Below are 20,174 nucleotides of genomic sequence, written 5' to 3' on the forward strand. Positions count from 1 at the left end.
GCTAACTGAGGACACACATAGCCTGTAGGGATGGGCAATATTATCGATATCACGATATATCGCGATATTTTATTTCGCGATACTGTATCGATACTCCAGTATCGATATCGCGATATTTTCAGATACAGGCTTTATGAAAAACATTCAAAGAACCTATCACAGATCTGCAGCTACTCAATATGTAGTGTATATATAAACAATATGTAGTTGTGATTTATGTATATATCGCAATATATCGCAATATATCGCAATATATCGCAATATATCGCAATATCGTGATACGACCCAAGTATCGTGATGCGTATCGCAATATAATCGTATCGTGACCCAAGTATCGTGATACGTATCGTATCGTGAGATTGTTGCCAATACCCATCCCTAATAGCCTGGAGGGACAACTTCTCTGCAATTTGCTACTCTGTTGCTAGGCCAACCGGGTGACCAATGCTGTAACGTGATAACTAAGCACTGACCAATGCTGTAATGCAGTGACACGTCAAACTTGATAACTCACTCAGCAACACTACCATATAGCGTTGGTCTATGGCCCAAAAATAGCTTTTTAACAAGCAATCATCTAGGAGGAATGAAGATGCTATGACTAGGAATAGCTTTAGACTGACAAGGAGGGAAATTGGTTCCCCTCCATTCTGTATGTATTAAATCATTCTGGAGCATCAGAGAAATGACAGAGGGAACAGAATCAAATCTTTCTTGCTTTATTTCTTTTAGCTATTTACAAGTGGAGACAAACTTCAAAAGGCTGTACTCAAACATTGATGATGTCCTGGAATAGCAGCTTATTTTTTTGGCGAGCGCATGAATCTAATATCCCCTTCAAAGCGATATCCACAAAACGGTGCATTTATCATAACCTTGCTTACTGCGATTGCATTACTGCAGACTTTGGCAATAGACACTTAACTTGGTGTGATTGCATTTCTGCCCCCGCCAGCAGGGAATGTTGGTCGGCCACTTTGGTCCCAAAAAATCTATCTCGAAAGCTACCGACTGGATCGCCATGGAATTCACTGTGCATGTTGCTCCCCAGAGGATGAACCCCACTGATTGGGAATTTTAGTGACCCTAGTCTTCTACTGCCACCGTAAGGCCAAGTTTTCCAATTGCACGTCACACAATATCTCAAATTCTAATTGGCTAATAGGCTCTATGCACAGCAGCCATATTGGAAATTAATCTGGCCTTCCTTACTTCCTTCACAGGTCTTACCACTTATACTAATTGAGGCTCTGTTCCATTTAGGGTAGCACAGTGGTCCTCAAACGTTTACATTTCAAGGACCCCCATAACTTACAGGTCCATTTGGTTCCATTTGTACACTCTCAGAGTTACACACCCGTAAGGGGCCATTTGGAACCCCCTCAAGGATACCTGGACCACACTTTGACTGTTGTACACTGTTGTAGCCGAGTGTTTCCAGTGAACATGCACAATATCAGCACCCTGACTCTGTTTGACCAACAGAGCTTTAATTAGTATAAATTCACTTTCTTAGGTGTTCCGCCCAGGTGGGTGTAGTATATGCCTATCCTATTCCTAACCCTAATCATAACCTTAACCTCACTAAAACTTTGCCTAAACCTAACCTTAACCCTAAACTTAACCCAACAAAAACTATGCCTAACCCAACCATAACCTCACCATGCCTAAACCTAACCTCAAAACCACGCCCACCTGGGCAAAACACCGGGAAAAGAGAGAGTCCGGAAAATGTGCTCAGCAAAGATTTACCCCACTGCTTTTGGTGACCCCATAGCCTTTCCTCTAGCGCCACCCTTAGGCCAAATCTTTCCACTTGTACACAATTTATCTCAGAATGTAATGGGCAGATTGCCATGACACGTGGAGTGCATTCATGCTCCCTGGAGGAAGACCCTTATTATCTATTTGAGTGACCCCATGACCATTCTTCTAGTGCCACCTTCAGGTCAAAATGTTAACGTTACTTTTAGCCTCTTAGTCTTGTTTTGAAATATCACAGTGGACGAATATTTAGGGCGGATTCAGACTGGGTCCGATTGATTCAAACCGTTCCCGAGTACGATTGGCCTCTCGCAGCTGGCCAGTATTCACATTGGCCAAGATTCTTCCGCACTCGAGACCATTTAATTTAACAGTAATGGTAAATATGTGCCTCATGGGGGCGCTGTGGACTATGGGGCTTTGGGAGATACAGAATGTCATCCTTAGTATATTTATCCTTATATACGCGTTCGCTACACATGTGTTTTTTGTTTATGTTTTTTCACGGCTCGCGCTACTCAAACACTAGCAGGATTATTATTTCTTGTCAACATTCAAGTAGAACTATGAGAAGGTATAACCCAGCTAAAATAATCATTATAAAAATATATAAATGATATATGATTAGCAGTCCACTTCCTCCTGTCAGTACGGATGGATTCACATTGCATCGTTCCGTACCCGAATACGCATGATCCGGATCCGAGACAACCTCCGGAGGCGGTCTCGGGTACGGTACGGTGATCTGTTTCGGGGAATGATACGCAACGTTCACACTATCACAAGATCAGCCGCACCCTGGACCATAGTGTGAATCCGCCCTTAGAAAAGGTGACATATAGTATAGTATCCAAGGTGATTTGAAGGAAACATGAGGCTGAGACTGCACTAAAGCATGTCTTTTTCAGATCGTCACAGGCAGCAATTCATCTGACTCCCGGCGGATGGCAGATGATGGAAAGATGGATAGGACGCTTGGGGACAAGAGGTCAGCCTGCACTGGGTAGCCTGACATTTGGTACCTGAAAAGAAGCTGGTGGCATGCTAAACAAATAAATCACCTGGGGACATTTAATTTTGATATGCCTCAAATGCACACAGGCATGCACACAAATGCATGTGTGCACCAAGGGGCTAGCATCCGGCTTGTAAATTGAGGCTATATAGGAAGTGTGACAGTTCATATGAATGGCCTGCAGTCTCGCTGTTTCACCGCTGTTTCACCGCTGTTTCACCGCTGTTTCACCGCTGTTTCACCGCTGTTTCACCGCTGTTTCACCCCTGCTGGTTGCAGAAGCAATTAGGCTCTATTCAAGCGGATGGGTTTTTGGCCGAACTTTACACTAGATTTTATTACCTTAATAAACATTGTCATAAATACTATTTGCTTCCAGTCGCTAGTTTTAAGTCTAATGCAAATAGCATTAATTTCCGGCCGCATTTCGGACCGGATATCAACCGGCTATAGAAAGATGGCGGATTTGAAATCGCTGCAAAATAGGCTTCATTTACAGTCTGTAGAAACCAATGGCGGAACGCTGTCCATATTTTTTTACGGCCTATGGTGTGCACACAGACACATACAGTACATGTACAAGCCACATGCATGGTCTCATGCACGGTACTTGGGCAAACACTCACATGCACACTAATGCAGTAAATGCCCCCACACGGACAGAGCCAATATCTTTAAAGAGGATTGTAAACTGACTTTCCAGATCAATCAGCCCATGTTAACATGCTCATGTATGTCTTATCGATTCCAGGAGAAGTGCTTTGAAGCGACGTATAGCACACGTATACATTTCTGTGTGTACGCGTGCACGTGCCTCTGCCGCACCTGGCAAATCAAAACCAATTTTCCAAGTCGTGATCGTTCACAGAGAAGGATGGGCAGATGAAGGGAGAGGAGAGAGGGGGAACGAGAAGGAAGAATCTATTCCTGTCTTTGCCGTGGGTTGGGTTGGGCTGGGTTATAGCATCGAGTTGGTCTTTGAGTGGGATCAAATAACAATTCCACTCTCTAAGGGCTGCGAAGAGGGTCCCTGAACGCATGCTGCTTTTATCTGCAGCTACCCTCCAAGGCAGAGCTTCATACAGTATACTGCGTGTGTGTGTGTGTGTGTGTACTTGTAATACAGTATGTGCGAGGGCCAACTGTTCCCACAAGAACACTAGAACTTGAGAAATAGACATTGTGAAGACAATTTTCGTCGTCACCAGTGTTGATTTCGTCGACTAAACTATGACGAAAAATGTCTGTTGACTACCTTTTTCACTTACGAAAACAAAATAAAAACTAAGCTACGATGACTAAATCTATGACTAAATATACCGACAAATTCATCAACAAATAAAAACTAGACAAAAATGTTTGGGAGGGACTAGTGGAGAAGAGATCCAGTAGAACTAAGACAAGTCATCATGGGTACGTGCGGGTGTCACAGACCGAAAATTGTTGATCTACAAGCTCACAACCAGTGTTGCAATGCTGATTTGGTATGTGGTTGCACTGTAATTTAATGACGTGACGCGCACGTCGCTTAACACCTACAACAGGTCACACAATAGACAATTGATATGCATCTAGGCTCACTCCTATGTTAATTCACCTGGCGTGAGTCGGGAGCCTTTGTAAACTTAGTTGAGGTGTGAATTTAAAGTAGTTTTAAATCTATGCGTGTGCCTGCGCGTGCTCCTGGTCAAAATTAGGTTCCTGCACGGCGTGCAAGGCCGTCCCATGAGCATTGCACCCCTGCTCACAACGCATCGCAGCACAAGCGTTGTGAGCTTGTAGATCGGCTATTTTCGGCATGCAGCTAAGTGAAAATCATTTTGATGCCATCACGGCCCCCCAGAAATATTTTTTGGGGCGACTAAATCAACTGTCTAAAAATCTCTAAATCGTCTAAAATCTTATGATATTTAGTCGACTAAAACTAGACTAAAAGTAAAACATTTCAGGTGACTAAAATATGACTAAAAACTAAACCGAATTTTATTCAACAGACTATGACTAAAACAAAATAAAAATGTATTTGCTGTCCTAAAAGTTTGTCCTCATAACTATAGTAATACAAACGTACGTGTGTGTGTGTGTGTGTGTGTGTAAGAAAAGAAAAAAAGGAGAGTGAGGGAGAGGCAAGCAGCATATGTACTGTATGTACAGATAATGTTTTCCTGACAGCTTTGCTTGAGGATGTGAGGTGTCTGTGGAGGGATGCATCTTTAATTATGTTAATCCGTTAAGACCGGGAACGCATCTGAGTCATTTCTTTGGCTATTCAAAAAATAGCAGATATGCAAGCTCATAGTGCGGCGCGCTATGATGCTTGTAGATCTGACTTCTTTTTTTTAATCGTGTAAAATGTGTGCGAATCTTTGAATATATATATATGTTTTAAAGCGTTAAACATTTTTAACTTTAAACTGTGCTTCTGGGGGTCCCTGGAACAACATATTTTGAGATGGGGGTCTGCGGGCCAAATACATATTATGTAAAAAAAGAAATCTAAATCCAAACAGTATGTTGCTATATCAGTGGTGCTCATCAGTCAATGACCCCCAAAATGATATTTGTATTTGTTGTTCCAGGGACACCCAGAAGCACAGATCGGGGTAATTTTTTCCCGCTTTAAAACATATATAATATATTCAAAGATTTGCACAATTTTTCCACGATTTTTTTTTATTAAAATAAATAAATGCAGATCTACAAGCTCATAGCTATTTTTATAGCCAAAGAAATCTTAAAATTACACGGATGCGTTTCCGGTCTTAATGGATTAATATCAGTGGAAAGACAGGCGGGGTAGGGGGAGTATAAGCATAGACGAAGTTGGCATAATAATGCTCACACATTCAGGCATCATGCACGCATAAAGATACTGTATGTATAAAGACATGCTGTGCACACACACACACACACGCGCGCACACACACATGCACACGCACGGATGCACGTGCACGTGCACATGCACGCACTCTTACATGGTGTTCACAAGAATACCAATCTAGGCCTATACATGGTTGTATTTCACTATTTGCTGCAGGGTGTGTATATGGCATTCTTTTCTATGTAGACTGACTTGCCGAGTGCCCACACCCCCACCCCATACCCCACACTCACTCTGTCGCCAGAGTCAGACAATTAACCCATTAAAGCCGGGAATGCATTTCTGTCATTTTAGATTTCTTTGGCTATTTTTGAAAAATCATGAACATTTGTGCAAATGTTTTAAGCGAACATTTGTAATTCAAATCTTTGCTTCTGGGGGTCCCTGGAACAAAATATTTTGAGATGGGGGGTCCGTGGACAAATGCATATCATTTTGGGGGTCCTTGACATGAAAAATGTTTGAGAACCACTGATATTATAGCAACATAAAGTTTTTTTGTTTTAACTGTTAGGATTTAGAAGACATTTGTAGAATCCCCAGACGCAAAGATTTGAGTTACAAATGTTAGCTTTAAAAAAAAAATATATATATATAATATATATATATATATATATATATATATATTCAAAGAATTGCAAAAAAATCCCACGATAAGAAAAAAAATCTAGATCAGCAAGCTCATAGCGCGGCACTCGGTGCTGCGCTATGAGCTTGTAGATCTGCTATTTTTGAATAGCCAAAGAAATCTAAAATGACACAGATGCGTTCCCGGATCGAATGGGTTAAGGGGATATTGGTGTGCATGTAAACAGCCATTGTGTCCTTCAACATTTCCCCTACCCTTACATGTTATACGGGTGATGCCCTTACACGCACAAACCAGTGTCCAAAATATTGTTAGACTGTTCTTTACAGATGTCACTGACACTTCCCCGAGCCAAATAATGACTTGCTAAGTCAAGAATCTCACCCAGGCCCTTACCCCAGCTCAAATGGATGTCAAGATGTCTTAGCCAGCAGGGATAACTCCCACCCGTTCAGATGGAGACACACAACCACACACGCACGCACACACACACGCACACACACCTATACCTAGAAAGGATGTCTGAGGTGCCGACGGGAGGCAGAGAGGTGGAAGGGGCTCATTTGGAGCACTCACTACCGGCCATTATTGGACAGCTGGCTGTTGGAGCCTGGGTTGGTTGTCTCATTACCCGAGCCACCAGACACCTCCGATGGGGCACATCGTGACACCTCACCTCCCTGTCAGCCCATCTTCCCCGCGTCCCATTCAGTGGAAACACTGCCTAAGGTTCGAAGCTGCCTGCAAGGCACCGTCAAATGTTCTTTTCTTGGTTTTTGCAGCTCTGTGTTTGCCTCGCGAAGGGCTAAGTTGCTGTTTAACATGTAGCAAGTGTCTGCCCTTGCATTTCCAGCAACTCTCACTGTGTGCATGTGACTGGGGCTGTGGTGGATTGCATTAGCCTAACAATGTGCACGTCTCCCACTTAAATTATGCCAGTGTTTTTCGAGAAGCGCTTGGCAGAGTTTGAGGCCTTTCGTGCCGACTAAATTTGGGACGCCCTGACATTTGAAGAGTTCTTTGTGAGAAGAACTTGGTGGAGCCACGAGAAGCCTCTCACTTAAGGTCTGAAGTAAGTCCACATCCTGGATGATGGGGACTACAGGGCACTTGATGAATTAGCACAGCCAGAATAATGGATGACCATTAATTTTTTTTAAAGATTATTGGTAACACTTGCTATACATCCCATGTATGATGCATTATAAACATTACCGGTAAGCAGATTATAATATATTATAAGTATGATTATAAGGCATTATAGACATGATATGCATAGCAAGTGTTACCAGATTGTTTTCTGGGCATTTTTGCTTCATTAGTAGAGTGCAGAGTCTACTATTGGAGAGGGGGCAGAAACAGCGCGGTCACGTGGTTCATGTAAACTCACAATAGTGACAAACGCTCCAGTGCATTCCATAAACTTCCGGTTTTGTCACTATTCGGCTCCTCGGACTGGCCCGATGAAGTGAACGGAGGTGATGCAATTCTCCTTATATGGCTCTGGTAGAGAGAGAGAGAGAGAGGAAACCAAAGTGAAAGAGAAAAGATACATGCAAGACATGGAGAAATTTGTATTTGAACTCGGGTCCTCGCATCTCAAGGAGCATGTGGTCCATGCATTAACTGGCTGAACCACCAGGCACCCCTGACAGGCACTCCTTCCATGACTGACACCATAAAACCAACACTGACATACTGGCTTACTGTTGGAATCTGATCCATAACATCGCATTTAAGCTATACTTAAAGGGATACTTCACTCTCGGGCCGGGGACACATTTAAAAAAAATATTAAAAATAAATGAAAAAAGTTATGGAAAATTCATGGCCCCCTCACGCATTAGTAGGACACTCTAATGCGTGAGGGGGCCATGAATTTTCCATAACTTTTTTCATTTATTTTTAATATTTTTTTTAAATGTGTCCCCGGCCCTAAAGTGAAGTATCCCTTTAAGACAAAGATGTCTAAACCTGTCCAAATGGTCCAAAAATGGTCATGAAATTATGGTCACGATTCAGGGAGGTTTTTATGGGGTTCTTTACATAGGTCTCTTTTACTCAACAATACTGTAGGACAAGCAGCTTCAGGGGCATTTCTTTCATGTGATTAATTCGGCCAAAAATATATATTTTCTGAACTGTTGTTTGTGTCCCGAGTACTTTCACAAAGAACAAATACATTTTATGAATAGTTTTGAGCAAAAATATTTGTAGGTGAATATTGTAGTGTGTAAAGGCCTTCACACTAAAATGTAATACTCTAAAACCTCTCCACCACCAGTCTCCTCCATCAACTTCATTCTTCATGTCAGGTCTCATTCGCATGGTGTGCCAGAACCTGCAGGAAAAGCCCATCTGTTGACCACAGGGACAGGGAGAGAGAGAGAGGTCAGGGGGGAGAGAGAGAGAGAGAGAGAGAGAGAGAGAGAGAGAGAGATGCTACCAACATGAACCCACGTGCCTTCATCCTTGGCTGCCCCTATGTGCAATTACTTTATTGCTGTACTAAAGGACAACATGCAGTTCCACTCCTAACATAGCTTACATATTGCCAGGGAATTTGCTGTACTTAATTTTCTCACTTTTCCGTCAGTATCCCAGCAGTTCTTCACGTTGGCACTCCCGTGTTTCACATCCATCAACTCTCGTTTAAGGCCTGCTGCCATTTTCGTGAACGGCTATTTGTAACATCTACGGCTTGGCAGCACTCTCTGCGTGCAGTAGCTTCTACGTCGCAAAATCTATGCGAGGCCAACTGCGGAGGGGCTACAGGAGGACAAGCAGCTTCAGTCTTGTTGATTACAATCTCACTCATCTCCGACCTCCCGTTACTTCCCCTCTATTATTCTCTCCGTCGGTGGGGCTTCTCCTCCGGTCACTTGTGATACACCAGACCGACCACCTAATTATCCAGAAACCGCTGGGATAAAAACAGCAGACAGGCTCTCTAATCACCGTGACTCCTCCACCTCGAGGTAGGGCGAGAAATCTTCCCTGGTGGTCACTCTGTCACCTTGCTTTTACCTCTTTGGGGCCCGGCTTCAGCCCCATGCCAGTGTCTCCTCTGACCACCAGCAGTGACTCCCACTTGCGCTACGGTGCCAGTCTGTGGCCTTTCCCTGAAGTGACTGATGGCAGTTATCTGGTGCACTTTCACTTAACCCATTGAGACCTGAAGCCGATTCTACATGTCTCCTAAATCTAATTTTTTTTCTGAAAAACGTATGTTTTTATATCAGTGGTGCTCAATCTTTTTCATGTCAAGGACCCCCAAAATTATATGTATCTGGCCGCGGACCCCCATCAAAATATTTTGTTCCAGGGACCCCCAGAAGCAAAGATTTGAGTTAAAAATGTTCGCTTTAAAAATATATTATGTTCAAAGATTTGCACACATTTTCATGATTTTTCAAAAATAGCAGATATGCAAGCTCGTAGCGCGGCACTCGGTGCCGCGCTATGAGCTTGTATATCTGCTATTTTTGAATAGCCTAAAGTGTAAAATAATGCTTTTTAGCTCAAATCTAAAAATGACACAGTTCCAGGTCTCAATGGGTTAATTACCCACAAGCCCCTTGGAGGGCAAATGAGAGGGGATTGAGGCATGCATGGTGACATATCCTCTAATCCTTAATTCTGGCGCGCCGACGACACTAACTCAATCCAGTCCAATGCAGCCGTGCTCATCCAAGTAAATGTAACCGTTTTATGAAAATGCCACTGGAAGAGCATTGTAATTTGTATAAATGTTGACTGAAAGAAAACTTTTTCTTTTTCTTTTTGCAGAATAATGACTTCAACTTCATTGACTTGACATCTCCCCACACACAACAAACCTAAATTGAAAAGCACAGAACGGTTCCTATTACATTTACAGACGGGCCAGCGGGGTCTCTGATTGGCTACGGTCAAGCATCAGTGCATCTGGGTAACATAGTTGGTCATGCCCAATACTCAAGGGTGAAATATTTTTACACAGTGTTGCCAGCAGTTCTCTGGGAAGAAAAACAAAGACAATAAAATGTGCCCTCGCTGTTTTCATCCACGCTGCGAGCAGACATGCTGGACACACTGGACATGGCACATACTGTACAGTTGAGACAATGTCAATTTGAAAATTTATTTTCATATAAAAAGACACTCTATGAAAACAGAGGACTACTTTATACAATCTCATGTATAAAAACAACATAAATGAGGGAGGAAAGGGAAGGGAGTTGAGGAGAGGGTTTCGGCAATCAACTGGAATGTTGGATGGTCGTAGTGGTGTCATCACTTAAGCATGGTATGTTGAAAAGGTTAGACGCTGAGGGCTTCCTGGAGTTTGCTTGATTATTGTTTCGTATTTCAGAGGATTTTCCATTGTGGGGCTGTTGGGTTTAGCAAGCTGTCGACACACAAAGGTGCACAAGATGCCAGACTGTGGGCTTTCTTTATTGTAAAAATAAAACTATTGCCATCTGTGTTATCGCAAGCCTAAACAAAGAACATGATACTGTTTTTTTTTTATAAAATAAGGGGGGGGGATTAAGAAAAGAAAAGCTATCACTCTGGTGGCATGTTTAAATGAAACTCATTTTGACTTAAGTGACGTCAACTTACCTTAGTGTAACATACAATTCACCCCGTGACACAACCACATTCAAATGCACAACCGCCTAAAATCAAACGTTGCAAATCTCGGACAGAAAAAACGAACGTGAGCCAACACTGCACTGACTGGAAACCAAACACAGCCCACTGCAATACAGCCTGATGACAGCACACAGAATTGACATGTTACCATGGGAACAAGTCTCAGTAAATGATTCATTCGGAGGCTTTTCTCTAAAATGACATTCAAATTCAAATCCAACTCCTGATTAATCCAGTCGGGTGTCAATGCAACATTGTTTCATCGTGTTAGAGTAACACTCTCCGATCGGTATCTCGTAGATATTAGACTCCCGGAGGCTTCATTTCAGAACAGCCCCCACCCTCCCCAACCCGCGCACACACACACACACACACTGACCTAGACACAGTAATATGAACGTGCCCTTCACTCTGCAACTTGGTGGTTCAATCCATCTCAAAGTGATCTAAACTGTACGTTTGCCTATCAGCTGATTAGCTTGAAAGGTTACAGAGGGCTGCGCTCCTGTCTCACCATCTGCGCTGTGCTGCGCAACTACATTAGGGAATCTTTAAACAGATGGTTTGAGGGCTGTGTCGGAAAATGTCAGGACAAATCGCTATCCCCCGGATAATTACTGTTTTGAGCTCTCCACCTCTTGCTCTGCGTCTCCATGCCTGCACCCACCCACCCCTCCCTCCACTCCCCCCCCTTCCCTATTTTTGCTCGCTCTTTTCTCCCGTCGTCTTTTCTTTCCCCACACCGCTGGCCTAATTGGGTAGGTACTTCAAACACTGAGCCGAAAGCTATTGAATTCATCCGGTGCTCTTAACGTCTCTCGGCTGGTCCGTGGAAGAGCGACGCGGTCTACAGCGAGGGACTTTCTCTGGTAATGACCGACATACAGATGTAATATATCAAACCTATAGCACTGTGTTTTCTTTATTAACTCTGCACTCTCTCACAGAGTGGCGTCGTGACTGTCACCATGACTCTCTTACCTTTGTTAATGGGAGATATGCGCTTCTACATTGAGATGTCATGTTCATGATGGGGGTGGACTGAATGAGGGTGGGGGGATGAACGATATCTGTGGAGAGATGAGTGGTCAAAAAAAACCATAGAGTACAGGTTTAGTCTAAACTGATACAAACAGCCACCTCTGTTCTTGTACAAAAGAATAACATTTGGCTTCATTTATACCTTTTGTTGTTTCGATGCTGGAGACATTATTGGCTGCGAAACCTCCCGAGGACATCTAGAGTAACGTCATTTCCTCAGTAACTGGAGGGCCAGGTCGGCTGGCATAGTGATCGATACACCACTCTAAAGCAGTGTGAGGGCGTATATGAGAAATGGAAACAGAGGAACAGAGCCTACGAGACTTCCATAAGGGGAAGGGGAAGCGATGCATTCTGAAATTCCTTTCACGGACAATACAAAGATGTGCTGGAGCTGTTAACGGACTCAGACGCGGCAAAACTTGAAAAGCTTTTATCTCAATGCAGAGGGGATGAATGGGGAGGGGGGGGTGAAAATCTGCATGACGATTGCTTTCCTTTTATACACCCCCCAGATGAGTGGATAACATGCAGCGCACATTACCTCAGAAAGCAAGTTTGCGTATTATGTTGCTGTGTGTTAAAAAAAAGAAGTCATAATTAAGAATTCCACATGGAAAAATTCGCACAGGAAAAGAAAGGCAGCACAAACCAAACCAAAGTCAAATCAATTCTTCTCTAACAGATAGACCAGAGAACACAACTTTGTAGACAGTTTTTTTGTTTGTTGTTTGTTTGAATATTTTCCCCATCAGTAAAACGTCAAACCATAGGGGAGGACATTTCTTTTTTGTTCTCAACTAAATCATAGAAAATGCCAAACAAAAAAAGATGGGAATACAATGTCGACAGAGAGGAATAGATGAATGGATGAATTCTATTGGAGTGGAAACAGCAGAGAGGATGGCACATATCAATGAGCAGCTCTTTCCCTCTAATGATTAGAGTCTAATCCATCCATATAAAGGGAAGAAAAAACAAAGGGGATGTTTGCGTCATCCATTAACCACTTAAACCCTATGTACTCCATTTGACCTCAAAAGGCAAAAATAGCCAAGCTACAAGCTCACAACACATCCGTGACGTGTAGATCAGCTATTTTCACCGAATGTTCAACTATTATGACATGCCCAGAGTTGGGACGCTATAGGGTTCATTTGGTTAAAAGGGTAAACGGACAGAAATGAAGGCAGGAGTCCTAATGGGATCTAATGTGACAGACATCAGTGAGATTTTTTTTTTCCATTTCTATAAAAAGAACATAACGGTGCAGAAATATTCCTCTTTTTCTTCATATTCTTTTTTTTCTCCAAATCATCAAACAAGTGAAAGAGATCTTTTTTTTCTCCAGAATAAAATCAAGACATTTTTCAGAAACAGTTTCTTCATAGTTTTTTTTTTCTTTTTTAAAGTTCTTTTAAAAATTCAGTCCTCAGTCGCAGACTTTTCAAACCCCTGTTCTTAAATTTCAATAGTTTTTGTTTTGTTGCGAAAATATAGTAGAACAGTCTTCTTTCCTTTGTCTGTCCATTTCAGCAGTAAACAAATACAGTATAAGATCCAAACTGGAGCACATCGCAGGACATGGAGAGCAGTGTGTGTGTGTGTGTGTGTGTGTGTGTGTGTGTGTGTGTGTGTGTGTGTGTGTGTGTGTGTGTGTTGTGTGCCATTGTGTCTGAGTTTGCACATGTGCATACAGTATGTGTATTATGTTTAGGTATGCCTGTGCAGTGGTGGAAAGTAACTAAGTACATTTACTTAAGTACTGTACTTAAGTACAATTTTGAGGTATTTGTACTTTACTTGAGTATTTCCAATTTCCAATACTTTTACTTCTACTCCACTACATCTCAGAGGCAAATATTGTACTTTTACTCCTCTACAATTATTTAGTTACTAGTTACTTTGCAGATATAAATTATGATATTATGAAACAAACATTAACCACTTTAGCCCTATTTTATACCTAGGCTATTTGAAAATAGCTGATCTACAAGCACACAACGCAACTGATCTACTGATCTACAAGCACACAACGCACACAACGCGTTGTGAGCTTGTAGATCTGCTATTTTCAAACATTTTAGTACTTTTACTTTTGGTACTTTAAGTACATTTTGATACCAATACCTTTGCACTTTTACTCAAGTCAATTTAGAATTCCGGACTTTTACTTGTAACGGAGTACTTCTAAATTGCAGTATTGATACTTTTACTTAAGTAAAACATTTGAGTACTTTTCCCACCACTGTGTTTAAGGTATGCCTGTGTGTGCGTGCGTGTGTGTGTGGTTGTGTGTGTGTGTGTGTGTGTGTGTATGGGGGGGGGGCGTGTCTTCACACTTCGGTCTGGAAGTCTCCCTCGGACGAGTCGGGCGTGTTAGCGGAGGAGGAGCCCCAGGTTTTGCTGTGCAGCAGCTCCATGCGGTCCTTCTGCTCTCCAGGCACAATAGACAGCTTGGGAGTCATGGTCTTGAAGCTGTCCCAGGAGTGCTGCTCCTCCGGGGTTGCATTGTCCTGTTGAGGAGGGGGGGGGGGGGGGGGGGGGGGTAAGAAAGTATAGAGGGGAGAACCATAAGAACCATAAATTAACCGCATGGGGAAAATGGGAGATACTAGAGGTCATTGCTGTCGTCGGGCGGAAACCTCACATGTTCGTTTTTTTCCCCCCTTATTTTTAAACCCATTAAGGCCTGAGGTTTCCGATTCTACAAAATGTCTTCTAAATCCTATAACAGTTTTCTGAAAAACGTATGTTGTTATATCAGTGGTTCTCAAACTTTTTTTTATGTCAAGGACCTCCAAATTATTTTGGACCCCCTTCTCAAAATATTTTGTTCCAGGGACCCCCCAGAAGAAAAGATTTGAGTTAAAAATGTTTGCTTTGAAATAATATATATATTCGCACTCCGTGAGCTTGTATATCTGCTATTTTTGAAAAGCCAAATTGTAAAATAATGCTTTTTAGCTCAAATCTAAACAAAAATGCGTTCCTGGTCTTAATGGGTTAATAGTGATAATAGACGATCTACAAGCTCGCGACGCGTCGTGACTTTGCAGATCTGCTATTTTCACTACTTTTGCTGTGACGCTCTTCTATGATGAAGAAGCGGGCATTCATTTACGGGGAAAAAACATGAAACGTCGAAATACGGAGATGTGAGGTTTCTACCCCCGACAGCAACGAAATGAGTCATGACACAGACTTTCTCTCACCAGCAGCGGTGGATACCGCCTGGAAATTGCCTGTTGCTTTGGCCAATTAAGGGCACGAGAGATTTGAAGCAGCAACCCGTATAACTTTCATGTCCTGACCGGGATTCTAACCGCGCAAACACGGAAAAAAAAAACGTTTACTGTTGAGCTTTACTGGAGAGCGAGTTTGGCAAGGCGAAGACATTTTCGTTTGAGTTTCATGCAATACCTCTTGTCAACCAATAGTAGTGGTCCTACCCAAACCACAGGATGTAAATATCTCAACAGAAAGAGCAGGGAGACCCACTACGACCACTGCAGTTGTGTTAGTTATTTTGTATTGACATACTTTACCATACAAAGATTGGTTAAAATAATGTTTCATTCATAAATAAAAAAGTTAGGGATTGCAGCTTTAATCCTGCCCTGATTTATACTTTGTTGTGCGCCAAAAATAGCAGATCTAAGAGCTCACAAAGCATCCCAGTGCGACGGGTTGTGAGCTTGTTGATCTATTTTTTGTGCGCAACACAGTGCACAGCAAAGTAAAACTCAGGCTTTTAGGTAAAATAAATACAGAGACATCATATGTTGTACACAGATTTGAATCTAGTTTGCCTATCCTTTGTATTTTGTAATCACCCCCTCAGATATCATAACGCATGCCCACCTGTTTATAGCAATTCTTCACGTTTACACCGAAATTCCATCACATGAAAAACCTTCAACCCTTCCCCTGAATACTGACGAATCGCTACCGCACATAGTTCATGGGAATCAAGTATTCTCTTTCTTGTATTATTCATTTCAGTGATACCTGCCCTTACTTCATCTCCCAACACACCCAATCAGTGATTCCGAGATTGATTGATCTGTTGTAGGCCTTGGTCTGTGATCGCCGCATGCAGTCTGCGGGTGGGCCCTCCATGCATGTAAAATGCATGCTGGGGGATTAACTAAAAACGGATTTAGAGGTGGTATTATGCATCAGATAAGGGCAATTATTCAAATCGGGGGGATCATTATCTCGAGAAGATAATGATTTCACAGATTGTGGAGGAAACCGTTAGCCAGGCGCGAGGGGATAGCTAGCCTGCATGGGTGATGCTACTGTAACTTGCAAAAGGCATGGTTTTACTCTTAGATTTCTTATAGGGAGTTTCTCATGCAAAGTACTGACCAGGCCAGTTATTGGAGAGTAAGCCAGAACACAGTTTTATGTCTGACAGTGCACACAGTAAAAAAAATGACCCTTTCGGGACGAGAGTTAATTAACATGGGATTTTCATTTGCGCTCGTGTGTGTGTATGTGTGTGTGTGTGTGTGCTGTGTGTGTGTGTGTGTGTGTGTGTGTGTGTGTGTGTGTGTGTGTGTGTGTGTGTGTGTGTGTGCGCGCACTTTTGCTACATTTACATTTACTGTAGGTAATCCATGGCAGTGGAGTGCACTGGATTTATTGGATCTTCTCTCTTTTCCACTTCATCTCTTCACCTGTCATCACCTCTTTGCTTTTTTTCCCCATTTTCTCCCCTTCTTCCCACATTCTCACCCTGCCTCACCTTCACCTGCACCCTGCATTGGCTGAGCTCTCATAAATTACAAGAAAGTCTCTTTGAAATGTTCACACCTCCCTTTCTCTCTCTCTTTGACACACGCTGGCACACACACACACACACACACACACACACACACACACACACACACGCTCATGCACACTCTGTTTGAAGCTAGCACCACACCACTCCCTCTAGCCCCCACACCACTCCCTCTAGCCCCCACCCACCCCACACCACACCACACCACCCCACCCCACCGTAGGTGATGTTCATCGCTACGCCACCAGGGGGCAATATCACCCTGATTATCATTCTCCCTGCGTCGCAGGCTGACAGTTGGTAAAATGAATACAAAAGGCATAATCTGGGAGGCAATTTGCATGCTAAACGCTGGCGAAGGAACATTTTGTAATGCAGGAATGTGGGTAATGCTGCAGTTAAGCCTAACTTTATCCCTAAGAGACTGGGCTAACGCGATTGTACTGCCGCCGTACGTCTATCCTTCGCCTTCCACCATATCTCATCTCTCTCGTTCCTTTTCGCCCCCAACCTCATGCCCCCCGCCCGCCCCATTTCTGCCTTCTTTCTCCCTGCCAGAAAGCCCCTCTACTTACACTCGACGAGTACTTTTCACCGCTGGCAGACGAAATGCTCCATCGCTTTTCCCTCTGTGGTGATGAAATGGGAGGGAGAAGACAGGCAGGGGGAACGAGAGAGAGAGGAAGAGACGAGAAGAGAAGGAGGGAATCACAGTCACTGACAACTCTGCTCCCTGAAACAATGGCAATGTTTGCACACCTTCGATGGTGAACAGGCAGCTGTTGCTCTGTGCTATAAGACATTTTTCCCTCCTTTCTCTCTCTGCCTTTCTCTCTCTCGCTCCCTGTCTCAGTTCCCTACAATGTGTCTATCATGGAAGAATGCATGTACACACCAGTGTTGATTTCGTCGACTAAAACTATGAGGAAAAATGTTCGTCGACTACCTTTTTTCACTGACGAAAACGAAATAAAAACAAAGCTATGATGACTAAAACTAAGACTAAATATATTGACAATTTCGTCAACAAATAAAAACTAGACTAAAATGTTAGTGAGGGACTATAGTGGCGAAGATATCCAGTAGAACTAAAAGACTCATTTTGTGTTTTGGTTGCGCTCGGGTGTTGCGCTCTGAAAATAGCCGATCTACAAGCTCACAACGCGTCGCGCTGCGACGCGTTGTGAGCTTGTAGATCGGCTATTTTCAGCACGCAACCAAGTGTAAAATCTACCATTACGACGCCATCAAGTCATCGCCAAAATACATTTTAGTCGACTAAATCAATTGTAGATCTGTTCGACTATAATCTTATGATATTTAGTCGACTAAAACTAGACTAACAGTAAAACATTTCAGATTACTAAAATATGACTAAAACTAAATGGAATTTGATTCAAAAGACTATGACTAAAACTGAATCAAAATGTGCTGTCAAAATCAACACTAACACACACGTACTAACACAGTCTAATGTAGACTAATACTGTAGATGATCCAGCAGCCAATATCAACACTGAAGTGTTATAGTGTTGAGTATGATAAAGTAACATCTTGGCTAGTCTGATCTAAAGATCTAAAACAAAACAAAAACATAATCAAATAATCTACAGTAAACAGTACTGAAATAGCAGCTAAAGTGAATGATAAAAAGAGAGGCTGGCAAATAGGGGTCAAAGGGGGTGTAAATTTGTTGTTAAAATAAGTGTTAAATAATATTCTAATAGTAATCGTTGCTATAGAGAATTTGCTTAGTAACAGGTCTCTCCAGCTCTTCGCTTAACAGAAAAAATACCAATTTTATCCAATCAGGAGAAAGGACAGGATACCGCATAAACAATTGATATTGGAAGTGACTGAACAAAACAAAAAAATTAGCAGACAAAATTGGAACTTGGAGCACTATAACATTTAAATTGATACGTAATCTTTGTGGAGTTCTGTCTCTTGATTGGATCAAATTGGTTTCTATCCTGAACATTTATTTTCTGTGTACTAAGGAGACGAGGAGACCCCTGTTACCGAATAAACACTATAGTTATGATTATTATCGGAATATAGAGCTTTAACTTTTTAACATGTCAATTACAGTCCACCCCCTTTTAAGTTATGAACTGCCTAAAGCTGTCACCTCAACACAATATGCAGCATTGGAGGCTACTCTCAATAAAATGTGGATAAAATCCAGAACCTGAAAAAGGAATGACGCATACATTTTCACTTCATTACCTCAGTCAAACAAATCACGGACCTGTTAAAATAACTTAATATGGAGGACCTTTAATTCTTGCTTAAGGTGTTTGGTCAGGGGCATATTAAATGACCCTTAAAATAAATACAAAGTCATTTAGCAAATTCATTTGTTTAAGAGGAAATGGAAATGTGCCTTGCTGTCTGGAAGGGGGGCGGAAAGACAGTTTTGAATAATTTAAAATGCTGGTTGCAGCTAAATGCCACAATGTCGTTTCTGTCTTAATTCAGATGCGTTTTTTTGTTTTTGTTTTTCAATTTAAGGATTCACTGCAAGCCTAACCTTAAATCACATTAATGGTGGTACTAGAGATTGGGATATTCTCTTATTTGTCATTTTAAGTGTACATTAGGGGCATGCTGTGTTTCAGAAGCCAGGGTAAAAGTGGATTGGTGGTGTTCTGTGCAGGAAAATGCATGAATATCGTCGCTGTCTGGCAGAAACCTTGTATCTCCATATGTCAACTTCTACTTCGTCATACAAGAGTGTCACACAAAAGTAGCAAATATAGCCCATCTACAAGCCCAACGAATGATGATGCAACGGGTGGTGAGCTTGTAGATCTGCTATTCTTTCTTCTTTCTTTTTTTAAGTGAAAGTGGTGTGTGAAGGTTTTGAAAAGTATTAACAAGAGCTTGTGACCAGTGTTGCCAGATTCTGTGAGAGAAACAAGCAACCAGGTCTAGGAAAACCAGCCCAAAGAAGCGACTATGGGCCACATGAGCACTTTAACATATGTTACCAAGCTTACAACGCGTCGCATCGCGACGCGTTGTAAGCTTGTAGATCGGCTATTTTCAAATAAAATATTGCGGGGAAATTATAATAAACAGATCTGGCAACCCTGCTTGTGACTAACAAATAACTACATTGGATCCATTGGAACACAGGTTATTTTTTTCCGTTTCCTGAAAAGTAACACTTTTGGATATACAAGGTTTCCACCCGACAGCGACGATATGCATTATTCATTGTGTGTGTTTCAAACAGCTAAAGCTGGCCTTCACTCTTGCTTTTAGTTGATATTTAAATCTCTGTGTTGTTATTCATGTCCTCACTATTTTGCTTGATTCACTGCCTTTTTTGCTATACATATCTTTGTAATGTTGTTTTATGCTTTTGCTTTTCTTTGTTGCTTTATTGGTACATTATTTGTACCTTTTCTGTAAAGCACTTTTCTGTAGCGACTTGCTTTATTCTCCCTCT

The 20,174-nt window shown here is 42.2% G+C and overlaps 1 protein-coding gene across 1 annotated transcript in view; it reads right to left on the reverse strand.

Moving 5' to 3' along the window:
• Window positions 1–14,096: 14,096 nt before the first annotated feature.
• The window catches only part of adgrb2 (adhesion G protein-coupled receptor B2), a gene marked incomplete at its 5' end in the record, with an annotated part of 277,462 nt that continues 271,384 nt past the window's right edge, over window positions 14,097–20,174 (reverse strand). Inside the window, 2 exons of the mRNA XM_080441985.1 lie at window positions 14,097–14,444; window positions 17,293–17,346. Of these exons, the coding sequence (XP_080298111.1) occupies window positions 14,265–14,444; window positions 17,293–17,346 (234 nt within the window). The 3' untranslated portion in view covers window positions 14,097–14,264. The remainder of the gene's footprint in view (window positions 14,445–17,292; window positions 17,347–20,174) is intronic.

Source organism: Gymnoscopelus braueri (assembly GCF_963280865.1).
Source record: "Gymnoscopelus braueri genome assembly, chromosome: 11".
Taxonomy (NCBI): domain Eukaryota; kingdom Metazoa; phylum Chordata; class Actinopteri; order Myctophiformes; family Myctophidae; genus Gymnoscopelus; species Gymnoscopelus braueri.